At 34.9% G+C, this 17,042-nt stretch overlaps 1 protein-coding gene across 5 annotated transcripts in view; it reads left to right on the top strand.

Moving 5' to 3' along the window:
• Positions 1-17,042, top strand: part of NSD3 (nuclear receptor binding SET domain protein 3) — a 94,354-nt gene that overhangs the window by 23,143 nt on the left and 54,169 nt on the right. For all 5 annotated transcript variants that reach the window (XM_016210457.2, XM_016210464.2, XM_016210472.2 and 2 more), the window contains exons 2-4: positions 4,383-5,101; positions 13,326-13,397; positions 13,868-14,030. In XM_016210457.2, the coding sequence (XP_016065943.1) occupies positions 4,427-5,101; positions 13,326-13,397; positions 13,868-14,030 (910 nt within the window). In that variant the 5' untranslated portion in view covers positions 4,383-4,426. The remainder of the gene's footprint in view (positions 1-4,382; positions 5,102-13,325; positions 13,398-13,867; positions 14,031-17,042) is intronic.

The following is a 17,042-nucleotide window of genomic DNA, read 5'->3' as shown; positions in this document are numbered from 1 at the left end:
TTTGGAAGGATAATATGAAAACCTGTGGCTATATTCATGCTTAGACTTCCTTGAAAATATAACAGTATGGACCATTTGGCTTAGCTGGTCAGAATATGGTGTCAAGATTTCATGCAGGCTTTACCACTTTACCTTAGTCAGATTATTTGTTTTCCCAACTTTTTACTTTTCACATTTTCAAAACTTTAAGAAAGGTAAAAGAATATTAGAGTCCACACTTGGATTAGCCAGTTTTAACATTATGCCTTCTTTGTTTTACTCTAGGTATATGTACTTTTAAATCCTAAACCATTTGAAAGTTGTGAATCCCATGACACTTTAAATATTTCAGCATGGCTCTCCTAAGAATAAGGACATTCTCTTATATAAACAGAACACTATTATCATACCCTTGAAAATTAATAGCTGTATTTAATAGCCAGTTCATATTTAAAATTCTCAGTTTCCTCCAAAATACATATTTTTAACCTGTGGGTGTGTGTTTAAATCCAGGATTTAATCACAGTTTGTGCGTTGAATTTGGTAGTCTCAATCTTGTTTTTAAAAATTCAGAATAGTCTTTCCACCTTTGGTTTTTGAAGAGCTCAGGCCAGTTGTCTGAGAGAATGTTTTATATTTTGGATTTGTCTGATTGTTTTCTTGTTTTGAGATTCTGTTTACCTCTGTATAATTTGGGAGGCTAATCTGGAAGCTGATCTTGTATCTGGCAGGAATGAGAACCAAAAACATAGGTCGCATCTTGTCAAATGTCAATATTTAACTTGCCTTCAAGTTGGAAGTTGGAAGAACTTTTGCATTCCACCTGTATAATTTGCCCCATGTGTATTTACAGAATTTTAGAGCATACCCTTCTTGCGTCTGTGAGCTATATACATCTTTGCCAAGGGTCAAAATAGGGTAATGTTTCAATTCTTAAACTATATATGAAGAAATAATTTCTAATGCAGCATTATCAATATTGTATGCTGGTTAGGATCACAGACTCTGAAACCAGACTGCCTTGATTGAAGCCCAGCTCTATCATTTAAGGACTAGCCTTGCTCGTTTAAGCAAGTCCTTTAACCTCTCTGTTCTCTATTGCCCCATCTATAATGGGAACTAATATTAATATCTACTAGAAGGTTGTTGGGAAGATTAAATGTAGTATTGTATGTAAAGCATTTAGAATGGTTCCTGGAATATACTAAGCATGATTTTTAAAAAAATGTTTTAGCCCTGCTGGGCATGGCTCAGCGCTTGAGCGTCGACCTAGGATCCAGGCGATCGGGGTTCGATTCCTGGTCAGGGCACATGCCCGAGTTGCAGGCTCAATCCTCAGTCAGGGGCGTGCAGGAGGCGGCCTGTCAATGACTCTCATTATTGATGTTTCTATCTCTCTCTGCCTCTCCTTTTCTATCTATGAAATCAGTAAAGATATATTTAAAAAAAAAAAAAAAATTTTTTTTTAATGTTTTTATTGATTTCAGAGTGAGGAAGGGAGAGGGACAGAGAGATAGAAACATCAGTGATGAGAGTCATTGATCGGCTGCCTCCTGCACGCCCCCTAATAGGGTTTGAGCCTGAAACCCAGGCATGTGCCCTGACTGGGAATCAAACTGTGACCTCCTGGTTCTTAGGTCCACACTCAACCACTGAGCCCTCTCCCCAGGCTAAGCATGACATAAGTGTTGTTGATGGTTATTATAGAATAGTTGTTATTTTGGCAGTGACCAAAGAATAAAGTACATGAACAAAAGCAATGAATCCTCTCAGAACTCCTAGCTGAGTGCCCTGGCTGGTGTGGCTCAGTTGGTTGAGCATCATCCTGTGAATAGAAAGGTAGCCATTTGATCCTTGGTCGAGGTGGGTGTGGAAGGCAATCAGTCGATGTTTTTCTCACATTGATGTTTCTCTCACATTGATATTTCTCTCTCTCTGACTCTCTCTCCCTTCCTCTCTCTCTAAAAAATAAAAATCAATTAAAAAATGTACTTTTTAAAAAACCTATAGCTGAGGGAAGTGGAAGTGGTATAGCGGTAAAAATAATGGACCGTAGAGTCATATATGCTTAGATTCAAATCCTGATTCTGCCCCCTTTGCTTTGTGGTTTAAGCAAGCTACCTAATCCCTCTGAAACTCAGTTTCGTTTACCTGTGTACCAGGAGTTACAATACCTATCTTACAGAGTTGTTATAAGAATTAAATGAGATAATGTATAAAGTGCTTGGTCCGAGTAGGTGCTAAAAAAATGAGCTTGCTCTCTGACACCTCCACCCCCTTATCCACTGTAGAGCAGTATGGGCAGTTTGATTTTTTGTATGCTTTCATATGCATTTGTTTGAAATTTTAGAACTTCTAAAATTGTTTCCATTTGCTCACAGGAGAATAAACAGCAGTTGTTTAATTGTATATACCTTTAAAAGTGTATTATTGGCTTTCCCCCCCTTTTCCTTTTTCTGTTTTGGGTTACTTACCTAACTATGTTAAATCCTACTAGAATCAAGGTGGTAGACATTACTATTATGATTTTTTAATTTTATTGATTTTTAGAGAGAAAGAGAGAGAGGGAGAGAGAGAAACATTGATCGATTGCCTCCTGCATGCGCTCTGACTGGTGATCCAACCCCCAACCTTGGTATTTGCACTGACCAGGAATCGAACCGGCAGCCACCTTTTGGTATACTGGACATTGCTCCAACCAACTGAGCCACACCGGCCAGGGTGAGATGGTAGACATTATTAGTCAGCCACAGAATTGAACTGAGCTGTAGCCTTAGAATCCTTCTTCATAGTATCCCACGTAGCTATAATCAGTTTATAAGACTTTATACAGTAGTGAAATCCTCTCTTCCTTAGAGCTTTCTAGAAGAAATGTTTATGGAATTATCAAAATACCATCCGGACTGTCCATTAATCCTCTGTCTCAAGATGTAGGCTCTTCAAACCATATGAAAAAGCAGAGTGGCCTTAGAGCATTTCCTAACAGATGCTTCTCTGTATTATAACATTCTTACGTAACATGGTCATCTTTAGACATCATCTAGATGGGGTGTAACAATTCTAAGAGTATAATGCAATGACTCAAAAAAGAGTGTACATCAGAATCAACTGGAATGTGGTCTTAAAATACTCATGCTTTAGCCCTGGCCAGTCTGGCTCAGTTGGTTGGGCTTCATCCTGTGCACTGAAAGGTCAGGAGTTCAATTCTCAGTCAGGGCACATACCCAGGTTGCAGGTTTGATCCTCGGTTGGGGTGCTTATGGGAGGCAACTGATCTATGTTTCTCTCTCACATTGATGTTTCTCTCCGTCTCTCTCTAAGAAAAAAATCAGTAAAAATATATTTTAAAAAATACTCATGTCTAGGTCTCACCTCAGATTTATTAAATTAGATTTATCAGCACATAGACTTTGACATATGCAATTTGTAAAAGTATCCCAGATGATCTGATATATACACTACTGATTAAAAACAAATACTGGCAAGAATATAGAGAATCAGACATCTTTATACACTATTGGTATGAATGTAAATTGCTATAGTACAAACTATAGAACAGTTTTGCAGTATCTCAGAATTTCAAATCTTTCCCGTATATGCACAAAAATACAGTTTTAAGTTTCCTGTAGACCTGTTTATAATATCAAACAATTGTGAACAACTAAATGATTGTCAGTACACAATTGGTTAAATACATTATGGTAGATACCACGGTTGTTTACTATGCAAGCATTTAAAGAATGAAGTATTATGAAAATTACACATGCTGATGTAGAAAGATATATAGGCTATATTAAGTTGAATAAGCAAGTCACAGAATAAACCCTATTTGTAAAATTTTATATGTAAGTATATGAAGGAAAGATTTGGAAGAATACCCAGGAAGGTGTTTACAGTAGTTATTCATAACAGAAGAATAGGGATGATGGAGAGGTGAGCAATAGGCATTAAAGGGTGAGCAATACTTCCAATAAGATTTTATTATTTTGTAATAACAAAAGAACCACTGGACAGAACATGAATGATTTAAAGGAAGCTTTGTGGAACCTAATTTATATGTATCTGGACTGCTTATATTGCAAATACCAGGTTTAACATAAGAAATAAAACCTCTAACTTAGGAAACAGAAAACTATTTTGCATGTTTGCAAAGAGGATAAAAATTGTTACTAAAGTTATTGTGAAGGTAATGGAGAGTTTTCAGCATATAAGAATTTAAAATAAAAAAGTGTATGTCCCATGTCACAATTATATTGGCTACCTGTTTTAAAAATATTTAGTGTCTCTTCATATCTGGATACGAAAATTGGATTCAGAATCATTTAGTTTAATCCTTTTTCAATTGATTAGCTTTTAGCTTGTGAAGATACTAACACCTTTTAATCTCCTCTTTTAAAATTCAGGCCCGATGAGAGAAAGGGAAAGTTAAGGATGCTGGAGCAGAACAATGGATTTCTCTTTCTCTTTCATGCAAGGGATCATGGGAAACACAATTCAGCAACCACCTCAACTCATTGACTCCGTCAACATCCGTCAGGAGGATGCCTTTGATAACAACAGTGACATTGTTGAAGATGGTGGCCATACACCATACGAAGCTACCTTGCAGCAAGGCTTTCAGTACCCACCTACAACAGAAGATCTTCCTTCACTCACAAATGGCTATCCACCATCAATCAGCATGTATGAAACTCAAACCAAATACCCGTCTTATAATCAGTATCCCAATGGGTCAGCCAATGGCTTCGGTGCAGTTAGAAACTTTAGCCCCACTGACTATTACCATTCAGAAATTCCAAACACAAGACCACATGAAATTCTGGAAAAACCTTCTCCTCCACAGCTACCACCTCCTCCTTCGGTACCACAAACTGTGATTCCAAAGAAGACTGGCTCACCTGAAATTAAACTAAAAATAACCAAAACTATCCAAAATGGCAGGGAATTATTTGAGTCTTCCCTCTGTGGAGACCTTTTAAATGAAGTACAGGCAAGTGAGCACACAAAGTCAAAGCATGAAAGTAGAAAAGAAAAAAGGAAAAAAAGCAACAAGCATGACTCATCTAGATCTGAAGAGCGCAAGTCACACAAAATCCCCAAATTAGAACCAGAGGAACAAAGTGTAAGTTGAAACATCTTTTTGAAAACTTTTGTATTATTTCACATTTCCTGGAAGTCCTAGAGATATTTTTCAGTTTTTAGTCTCTTTAAGTGTAAATATTTCTGATAACTTCTTCTAATTCCTAGCAAGGAGCTTAGGATATTATAATAGGTGCTGAGAAAATATTTATTGAATAAATGAATGGACATCATTAGAGTGAAGCAATATTTTAACACTAAAACTTGCTTTTTATGTTTCTTTGTGTAATGCCTCACTTTACTTTTATTTGCTTCTAATAAACTTGTTTCTGAAGACGAAGAGTAAAGGCAAAGAGAAGATGGTTAATTATATTTTTTATTTTTTTAGACCAACTTTTGCCAGTAGATCCTAGATTTAGCACTACTAATGTGTTTGCTACAAAATAACCTGAAGTAATAGAGGAACTCTTTTGATTAAAGTCAGAGTTTGTTTTCATATATATTGATTAAAACTTCAGGTGCAGTTTTTATCAAAGGCATCCTTCTTAGGTAACTTAAGATGTATGCTGTTGAAATTTTTTAAAATCTTGCTTTTTAGTTAAGTAACTTAAAGCAGGGTTTAGACAACGCCCACATGTTGCATCTGGTAGATATGTTTCCTAGGACTTCTTAAATCTACAGGTTCCTCTCACCACTCTTTTTCTTACAATGTATTTATTTAAGAAACTGGATATTTCTCCTTCAGAGGGTCCCATATTCTGGATTTTGTTGATTGCGTCCTAATGGCATCATTTAACAAGTTCAGTCCCCCGTATTTCCTGTAAACTGGTAGTTAGGTCTAGACATTTGCTCTCATTTAAGTTTTTGGTTCATATTTATTCACACTCTTTGTTTTAGTAATCAGTGTCACATACCAGTGGAAAGAACCATGGTAACACCTAATCTTGTGATCCCTCATGTGGCTTGGGCACCTTCAGGCATGATTTTTTTTTTCTACATTTACTTATTTTTTTTACCCCCCTCCATCCTTTCCCCTTTGGCAACCCATCAGCTTGTTCCCTGTATTTACCGGTCTATTTCTGCTTTGTTTTGTTTATACATTTTTGTGTGTTTTTTTAATAGTCTACATATATGTGAGGTCACATGGTATGTCTTTCTCTGTCCGACTTCTTTCACTGAGCATAATACCCTGTTGTCACAAATGGCAAGCTTTCATTCTTTTCTGTTACTGAATAATATTCGTGTGTGTGTGTGTGTGTGTGTGTGTGTGTACACACACACACACACACACTACATCTTCAGTCATCTTTGATGGACATCAAGATCGCTTTCATACCTTGGCTATTACTAGTAATACTGTAGTAAACATGGGAGTGCATATATCTTTTTGAATTAGTGTTTTTGTTTTCTTCAGTTAAATGCCCAGAAGTGGAATTGCGAGATTGTATGGCAGCTCCATTTTTAATTTTTTGTGTAATCTCCATACTGTTTCCTATAATGGCTACACTAATTACAGTCCTACCAAAGGGCTTGTGCCCGGGCTCCCTTTCCTCCTCCTTCTCTCCAGCACTTGTTCATTGGTTTGTTGATTCATTGATGACAGCCATTCTGATAGGTATGAGGGGATATTGTGGTTTTAATTTGCATTTCCCTGATGACTAGTAATGTTGAGCATCTTTTCATATGTCTGTTCGCCATCTGTATGTCCTCTTTAGAAAAATATCTATTCAGATCATCTGCCCATTTTTTAATTGAATTATTTGGTTTTGTTTGTTTTTTTGGGGGGGGGTATTAAGTTATATGAGTTCTTTATATACTTTGGATGTTAACCCCTTATCGGATGTATCAATTTCAAATATCGTCTCCCATTCAGTAAGTCGTCTTTTCATTTTGATGATGGTTTCCTTCACTGTGCAGAAACGTTTTAGTTTGATATAGTCCCATTTGTTTATTTTTTTCTTTTGTTTCCCTTGCTCAAGGATTTATATTTAAAAAGATATTGGTAAGAATAATGTCTAAGAGTTAACTGCCTATGTTTTCCTCTAGGAGTTTTTAATATCTGAGGTTTCAGTATGAATTTCTTAATAATAATAATAGGCGTGTAATAAATCAATTACAGCTTGAATGAAGAGTTTTTAGTTAGTATTCTAATACATGATATGAATTGAAGATGCTTTCTAGATATTGATTTGGGAAGAAACGAATATCTATTTATTTTTTGACAGTTGTCTGCTTTTACATCTGGTATGCCTAAGTTAATTTTATTTTCTGTTCAAATAAATGTTTACTTCTTACCAGCTCACTTTTTCCTTGATAGCTGGATTCCAGTACTTCATACAACTCAAATGTGATCTTTTTCTGGAGTAAAGATCACATTGATTCTACACTTTAACAAGTTCGAATGTGGTATTTCAATATGTGGGGTTTTTTCCTATAGTTTTCTTATTTACTCATTTAACAGATCAATTGGGTGCCAGACACTTAGAATTAAAAGTAGGGCAATGAATGAAGAGTAAAGATGCCTGCTTTTTGTGTGCTTCTATTCTAGTATGTACATTTCTAAGTTCAGATAGTGTTAAGTACTGTGAAGAAAATGAAACCAGGTAATAAGATAAAGAGTAATCAGGGACACTTTAGCTATTATGGTGCCTTAGTTTTGTAAGAACTGTAAAATGAAGGCTTTGGAACTAAGTGGTTTCTGAAATGCCTTTTAATTTCTTATGTCGTTTATTAAATGTCCCCCACAGAAATTACCTCACATAGTATCTTATACTGACTGTGTATTAAGTAAATGAATAAATAGGAGAGAAGTTAACTTTTTGTACTCCAGATACATTCACTGTAGCATTTCTTTCCTAAATCTGAAATGAAAAGGTATGTGATGCACTATGACCCTTGGGAATCACAAAATGCACAAAACCGAATTTGGTTTTAGCTCAGTTCCTGAGAACTGTCCTTCTGGCCCATCTTGCTTTTGCTGTAGAGAATCTGGCAAGTAGGAGATTATCTAATTTTATTTAATAGGCTAGACTTTTTGACTTTATTGATAAAATTAGTTAAAAATATATCTCAAAATAGAAATAGTGCTGGAAGCAATTAAAGGCAGGATAGCCAGGCTATTTTTCATATCTACTTTTTGCTTTATTGGAATCTAGGAAAAATTCAGTGCAAGGATTTCTAGTAATCACTCTGCAGTGAGATTTTAAAGCCATCTCTGTCTTTGTTGGATATCTGCTATGCTTTATAGCACTTAAACTCTCAGTCATCTATTATATCCAGGCATTAGAATGGTTAGATATAATTTAAGAGTTGTGGTTCATTTTCTTTTTTAGTAAATCATGTGAGGCATAAGTTAATATTTCATTATTTAGGATCCTACAATATCTTGAGGTTAAGGAATGTCAATTTGTAGGAATAAATGTAGAAAGTGGCATTGATTGCACTAAATATTACCAGAACTATAGCCTGAAAGTTGAGTTTTTTGGGAAAATTCAGGTTTTTTTCTTGTTTTTCTCCCTCTCCTCCCACACTCCTCTCCTCCCTGTGCTCCCGCTCCCTCCCCCTTCCTTTTTTCCCTCCCCCCCATCCTTCTCTCCCTTTTTCTTTTTCTCCCTTCCCTCCTCCCTTTTCTTTCAAAGAAGTGAAGAGCTAAGTTCTTATAAGTTGAATTTTGATTAATCAAAATTTTGTCACACATGGAAGACAGTGAGAAACTTAAGAAATGGGTGCCGTAAAAGTTGTACTTTATTCTGACAATAGAACTTTAAAGCTAGAGCTCTCAAGGCTCTTGCTTGTTGTTAGTGTCCTGCTTTATCATGCTTTTACTAAGCTATACAGATGACTAGTGATGTGCACAAATTAATGTTTTGTAACCTTATATGTTTTTTAATTACATTTCCTTAACTAGAATATCTGTTTTGCTTCCTTCAGGACAGTGTTTTAAAATGTTTTAATTTTTGACACCTTTGTGCTTCCTGGTTGTCACTAGGGGCCCAAACCATTGGTATTTAGCATTATAAAGGGCCTAGGAGTGAAAGTGAAGTCCAAGTAAGGGAGCTGACACCACTGGATAGTTCCGTTCTCCCAGTACCTTAGGGAAGCATAATGAGAACTGTGTGCCTGGAGGAAAAGTTTGGCATGTTTTTCCTCAAGCTGATAGGTTTTTTTTTTTGAACAAAATCTCACTTTAAGATTTCACTCCCCCTCCCCCCTCAGTATTTGATCTACAAATATTTCCTCCCAATTCTGAGCTGTTTGGCCTTCTAAAGAGTGGCTGTTATTTGGAACAACCTACATATATCTTCTCAACAATGAAAAAGTGTCCAAACATCTAGGCAGCAGGAGACCTGAGATCACTACTGAAACTGTATATTTTTTAAAGCTGCTTTAACTGTTTTTCCTCCCACCAAATTAGAAACATGTGGAAGTGTTTCTGCATTTCTTCCTCCTTGGCAGGTGTAATGCCTCAGGCATGTGAGTGAAGGCCCTGTTCAAACTTTGGTCTTCCACCAGCACCTCTGGGCTTTTCCACTAATTCTAGTCTCATTAACTCTTAGCTTGCCATTTCACTTATAAAAAGCCAAATAGCTGATTCAGTCCCATTAGCACTAATTTAGAGGTTATATTTGGTTCCCTAGCCTTAGAGTATTAGGTCTTAAAAGTCTTAGAACCTGTTCACGTGCAAAATGTTCTTCTTGTACAGATTTTTTAGTCTTTAAAACTATGGACTTAAGCAGTTATTCAGAAAGTTAAAAAAAAATGAACAATTTATTTTGCCTTTAAAATTTTCTTTTCACCTTAAATGTTGACATCAATTTTTTGCTCTTTTAGAAAATATGATTTTGCTTAATGTTTTGAAAATTATTAAGCAAAAAAGTTACCAAAAAAGGTATTTTCTGCCCTTACTTGATTTTAATCTCTTTTAAGCTTATCTATCCTTTGAACAACTAAAGGAAAATGGATTTCATACCCAAAATTACTGAACCTGTTGGCATTTTCTGACTCCTTATTTTTCTTGAGTTCTAAACATTTGATTTCTGTTGACCATTTTGTCTTAAAAACTTCTCTCAATTTTTGTTTGTGTTACTATGCTATCTCTTGGTTTATCCTCTTACCTTTCTTTTGAGCTCGTCAGAGATTTCTAAATGCCTCCTAGATAATTCCATTTTGCTTATGCATTAGTACGTTTTTCAATGTATATATTTCCTTTCTGTCATTGCAGCATCCTTATTTAACCTTTTTTTCCTCCTTTTAGTTATATAGTCTTGAAAGCTAGAATAAATCTTCTTCGGTCTCTTTCTCTACTTTGCCATTTGTTTTCTTTTAAAATGTAAAAAATTCTTTTAAATAATTTAAAAATTCTTTTAAAGTGTAAAAAAATTTAGTTCTAGGAAAGTGATTTTAATAGTGTTTCAATCCGGCCTGAAGGGAACACGAATGATTTGGAACAAAACAAAAAATCAAATAAAGATAAGACATTTGAGTAATTTAAAAGTTTTGAAGGCAATCCTGTCTTTAATCTAGAAAGGGAAAAAAGTTAATGGGGTTCAGACAGGTTCTTACAATAGTAGGATTCTGTTGTTTGGCAAAGATTAGTTATTCCTTATCTATCTGCCCTCAAAAAGAGTTATAGAGATTCCTTACACCCAGACATCAGGAAGATTCAACGTGAGGAGGATGACTCGCTTTCTTGGCTCCATACTGCTTCCTCAAGGGGCCCTGCCTTTCTGCTATAGCTTGAGAGTGAGAAGCTGAGGGGAAGGTGTAAGCTACATCTATAGACTGAAATGAAACTACCTAATGGGCCTATGCAAGCATGAACAGTATTTCTAAACTGCTTTGTTATTACACTAGTGATCAGGAAAAAACCTTTTTTCTTTTGAACATAGATATTTTTTTCCGTGCTCAATGAGTGTGTCCTATTAGATTAGATACTTATGGTACCACCACAGATGCATCTAACAAAGCTAATTTTGTTCCCATCAACAAGTTGTTAGTACCTTCTTTCACCTGGGCCATTTCCATTATTTTTATTAACCTCCTATTAAACATTCTGCTTCCCCTCTTGCTCCCTTCCAAAATGTTCTCCACATAACTGCTAATATGGTCTTTTAAAAACAAATTGGCATGTTACTTCCCTACCTCATCCTCTTCGGTGGTTTTTCACTGCGCTGAAGATAAAACACTTGAACATGGCTCTCAAGGCCCTCGTAATGTAGCCTGCTTCTCCACTTTCATCTTGCACCCTCTCTCCTCCTTGGGGCAGTTGAGTCCGTTGTAATGGCCTTCTTGAAATTTCTACCTTTTTTTAACCTCAGGGATCTCACACGTTCCACTTCTTTTTGGACTGTTCTTTCTCCTGCTTTCTACTAGACTAATTCCCCTCCCTTTGATTTTTAGATTTACTTTCTCAGAGAGGCCTTTCCTGAGCTTTGTATCTAAAAATATACACACCCACACTCAATCCCTTACACCCCCCACACACCCACACACCATAATTTTTCCTCATACATTTACATTGTATTAGTATGTGTTTGTGGTTTTGTTTGTTTAGTGTCTATCCTACCCAACTGTAAAGTTTTTTGAGGTCAGGGATTCCATCTGTTTGTTTCACCATTGTATACCCAGCTTCTAGAACAGTGCCTGGGAAGTTGTAGGCACTATTGAATGAATGATTAATACTTGGGGGTTGGGATATAATATTAGTGTAGCTTAACATTTCCTAACAGTTAAAAACCTTCTTACAATTCATTTATTTAATAAATTTTTGTTTTTACAACAGTATTTTAAATGTCTTAATTGAATGAGAATTTTGAGTAGCTTCTAAAATTAGCCATGTTTTTTGCCCTGGCCAGGTGGCTCAGTTGCTTGGAGCATTGTCCCTTACACCAAAAGGTTGTGGGCTTGATTCCCAGTCAGGGCACTTAGGGGAGGCAACCAATCGATGTTTCTCTCTTCCTCTCTCTAAGAATTAATAAACATATTCTCGGGTGAGGATAAAAAAATAAAATTAGACATTTTTTTAATGGAGTTCAGACCGTATTTGATGGATATATTCCTCTTTCTAAGCCATCTAAATTAAATTCTGTTCTTTGACAAGTGAGAAACTTAAAAAAAAATTTTAATTACAAAAGTAATTTGCTTTTTACAGAAAATGCAAATAATACAAAAGTATAGCTCTTCCCTCATGTTTCCCTAATCTTGTTTCCCAAAGATAGCTGCTCTTATTAATTTGGTGTATAATGTATCAGATAAAAAGTAGGAAGATGTTGGTAGACAGACATGTAGATTATTGACATGCTATATCTGTAGTTACCATCCCTCTGCTTAGATTTTCTCATTTTGTATATTTCTGTAGAATAGGTTCCTAAAATATAAGTACTAGATTGAAGAGTATACGTATTTTGAATTTTAATAGATACTTCCAAATTGCCTCCTCAAGGGATTGTAGAAATTCATTTTTAAATAACAGATTTGTGGGTTTTATGATTAGAAAAGTAACGGAGTGTTTATTATGGACAATTTGACAAATACAGAAAAGCACGCCAAAAAAAATCACTTATTCCATCACATAGTGGTATCTTTCTAGTCTTTTCTTCTGTGCACATAAAAAAATTATTTTTCCAAGGCTGGAAACATACTATATAAACTGCTTTGCAATTTGCTGTTTTTAAGTAACATTATATTGTTATTTTCCCATGTCATATTAAAATTTATTTATATTATTCTACTATCTAGTTATACCATAATTAACAAATTCTACATTTTGAACATCTAGACTGTTTCTAATACTCGCTCATACAAATAGCACTGGTTTGCTATCTTCATATATATACATACACATGCACACACACACACACACATATAAATGCTTTTTCAATATATATTTTTAGAAGTGGATTTGCTTTTCATACATTTTGCCAAATTGCTCTCCAGAAAAACCTCCAAGTTACATTTTAGCAATCTCAGAGTGCCCATTTTTCTGCTCTCTGATAGGTTTAAAAGGACCCCAAAACCAGCAAATTAAGAAATTCTGTTTTAAAAGTAATAAAATAAGAAATGGAAGGTGTGGCTGTGGTGTAGAATAGAAAATGACTATTAGGACATAGCATTAAGTACTGCATGAGTTGTATTCTTACTCCTTACATTATCCAGTTAATAAGTGTCCTTTATTCTCTTTACTAATTAGTTTACTTTGATTCTTTCTGTGTATGTTACTCTTCTTTGGTTTGCCATTTTATTCTTTTTACCTATGCGTTTTCACCTAGAGACCAAATGAGAGAGTTGAGCCTGCTTTGGAAAAACCAAGAGAAGATCCAGTGCTAAAAGAGGAAACCTCGGTGAGCTGCTTTATTGAATACTGTTGAACCAAGTACAGCATAAGAAGGTGAAACCAGGATGATTAGATTACAACACGTTTCACTTTGCAGCCCCATACTTCTTTATTTCAGAGGTTATACTGAAATAAATCTTAGAGCTGGTTTAACAGGAAGATATTTTTAGGAAATATTTAAGAGGAAATTATTTTCCTTTTCAAAACTATAACCACTTTTTAATAGATTATGTGAATTTTCAAGATACCTTATCAATAATGTGGCAAAAGAAATTGAATCCTAATTTTAATATTTGGAATTGGGCTTATTATTTTCCTCTTCTCTTCTCCCCTTTTGCCAGTTATGGATAGCAGGTATCAGAGAAAAGTATAATTGAAGATAAAGTTTACATGGATTGTTATTGTTAAATGTACTTCATACATAGTTTCTTCTTTAAAATTTCTCTGCTGATGAAGTTTTATGACCTTTTCCTATAGGTTCAGCCGATACTATCTTCTGTTCCAACAACAGAAGTCTCCGCTGGTGTTAAGTTCCAGGTCGGCGATCTTGTTTGGTCTAAGGTTGGAACCTATCCTTGGTGGCCTTGTATGGTTTCAAGCGATCCCCAGCTCGAGGTTCATACCAAAATTAATACAAGAGGTAAGAAAAGGTATAAACAGATACTAAATAACAGATTAAGTAAAAGGTAGGAAAGAAAAAAGTGAATCTTAAATGTTGTATTTGAATATAAGAATACACACATGACATATAATCTAACATCAGTATGCATGTCCACATCAGTTTTTAATAAGCAGTGAAATGCTTATGGACATCTTAACTGGCAAAGAGCCTTTGTAAGTGATATAGTCCTTGTTTTCCCTTTAACACCCTTTTATTTGTTTTATTTTATAATTTCTTTCTCATATGAATTCTGAAAGAAAGCAGATGGATAAGTAATAAGATGTCTTATATGAGTTTTAATAGGCATTTGGGCCAAGAAATTTTGATCATTTTAATTTCATCCACTGACTCCTGTGGGTAGTAATTTTTTAGCCAGACAAGTTCTTTTTATCCTGATAAATTTTACAGGACATTTTTTCTTCCTCTACTCCATTTTTGAATCTACATTTACTGGGATAGCCTTATAAATTCAATATGACATAGAAGTATAGCTTGAATTTATCTATATAGCATGGAATCTTACCTTAGAAATGTTGAATATTAAGAAAAAGTGTGTTCTAACTTTTCTCCACTCCTTTTCCTGGATTTAACCAAAGCATGTATATTAGATTCCTGATGCCATTTGGAATGGACTTGCTTAGTAGCCAGAGGAAGGTTTGAGTTTGGAATTTACTTCTGGATCTTTGTTTTGCAAACTCATTCTTGTTACATGTTTGAGTTCCTTATTGTTTTTGACAACTTTTTTTTCTCTCTCACTCTAAACTTTGTGTCTTGATCCCTGTTCACTGTTCTGAGGAGAAAAAGTGCCTGCATAAGTCTGGCAAGCCAGATTCGTGATAGAATCAGGCATATCTGTAGCTCTTGTGCTGAACAGCCAGAAATGTGCCCTGTTAAAGAAGACAATCATCTCGTCATTGTGACCTGCCCATTAAAGGTTGGGGTAATTGAAAGCATCAGTGGGGCAGGATTTTTTTAAAAGATTGTTGAAAGTCTACTTCTATGCATATGAAATTTTAATCTCGTTTCAAAATTCCTTACATAATCTCCTGTTTAATTCCTAATAAAGTTAAAAATTTTCAAATCTAAGATGTAATTGACTTCAGATAAAATAGTTCAATTTAAGCATAATACCCACATTTTTCTAGTCAGGATCTGCTTGTTGTCTTTCTCTCCTTATGTGAATTCTCTTGGATTCCCCAAAAAGACCAGTTTCTATATTTCTCGACTGACCTGAGACTTTTTCTCTAGAACAGTGTTTTTGAAACTATATTTGGTAAAAGACTTTCTTTTTTATTTAATTTCCAGTCCACCATAGACCAATATTTCTGTCAAATACCATAAAATTAACTATTAGAGAAACAAAAGGCCTCCCCCTCCAAAAAACACAAAGTGTAAGATCCCTGCTTATGTGTCTAGATGCCACAGCAGTGTCAAATTATCATAGATGCTCACTCTTAACTTCTGTTCTTATTTTGTCACAGACTGGCTTATTCTGGGAACTATACTTTCAGAGTAGCACTACTCTAGAGCAACTGTTCTCACATATTTTGGTCCCAGAGCCTTTTTTACTCTTAAAATTTGAGGACTCTAAAAAGCTTGTGTTTACATTGGGTTCTATCTATTACTATTTATTTTAATTTAGAAATTAAAGCTGAGAAAAATTTTAAGTATTTTCTAATTTATTTTAGAAGAACCCACTATATGTTACTGTGTTTTGATGAAAAGTAACTGTTTTCTCAAACAAAAAAATTAATGAAAAAAATGGGATTGTTTTACTTTTTCATCCTCACTCAAGGATATGTTTACTGATTTTAGAGAGAAAAATTGGGGGGTGGGGAGAGAAAGAGAAACATCCATGTGAGAGAGAGATATCAATCGGTTGCCTCCTGTAAGGTGCCCGTATATAGATTGGCCATTTAAAAAATACTGGCTTACTAAGTCATACATACCTTCCAAATGTTGACACATTTCTTTATAGATATTTTTAAAAATCACATTAGTTAACATCACCACTTATTTCATTTGAAAATTATTTGATTATTGGGAAGTTGGAAGACTAGTAGGGGCAGATACCAGTTTTTCAAAATTCTACTTTTTATTTGAAAGACCAAATTTTATTATCGGCAACAAATGTTGTCAGTTGTTTTCCTTCAAGTGACAAACTATTTATTTTTGAGCAAGTATCTGCGGGATGCTCAAGTTCAAACAACCATAGTTTTTCTGTCATTCTTTCAAGTAAAAAGTGTATTCCATGAAAAAGTGGCCAGTTCACCTTGCAGCAACTCAATCACACAAGTACTTTTCCTCAAGATAACCGTCATACTTCCATATGCAAAAATGCTTTATGCATATTCCCCATTTCATCACACATAATATTAAAAAGATAGGTGTTCAAGGGTTGAGATTTAGTAAAGTTAATCATTTTTACTGCTTCATGAAGGACATGAAGCAAAACTGGCTTTTTTTTAACTGCCAGTGTATGGCCGTGAAGAATGTGACACTAGTTTGGTGTCACTCATTGCCTCTCTGTGCTAAGATGCCAGCACTCTTATCTGCCATTGCTCTTGCAATATTAGGCACAAATGTCAACAGAGTAAAAAAGACAAATAACATCTCAATATTATTATGAAGATAGTTTGACCTCACAGGATCCCTGAAAGAGTCTCAGTGGCCTCTCCTATTTTTAAATTCAGGTCTTTATACCATACTTCTATACAGCTAGAAAAGCAATTTGACCAGCACTTGTTATACATTTTTTTTATGGAAAATTTATTTATTCAGATTTGTTTGTAAAAAGTTTGGAGGCAAGTAAAAATAAATTGTGCAACCAACATAACAAATCTGATAATTAGCAGAATTTATAATTTTCTCTTAAAACTTGCTGTACTAATTTTAGTCATTTGGGGTGAGTTTTTTAAATAACTATTAATTATATAATTGGTAGATAGTTTCTACAAAACTACAACTTTTGACGGGAATAATACTAGGGAA

This window comes from Miniopterus natalensis, chromosome 2, assembly GCF_054644295.1.
Source record: "Miniopterus natalensis isolate mMinNat1 chromosome 2, mMinNat1.hap1, whole genome shotgun sequence".
Lineage (NCBI taxonomy): Eukaryota > Metazoa > Chordata > Mammalia > Chiroptera > Miniopteridae > Miniopterus > Miniopterus natalensis.
The sequence above is the reverse complement of the archived record's forward strand: the minus strand, read 5'-3'. Positions and strand labels throughout refer to the sequence as shown.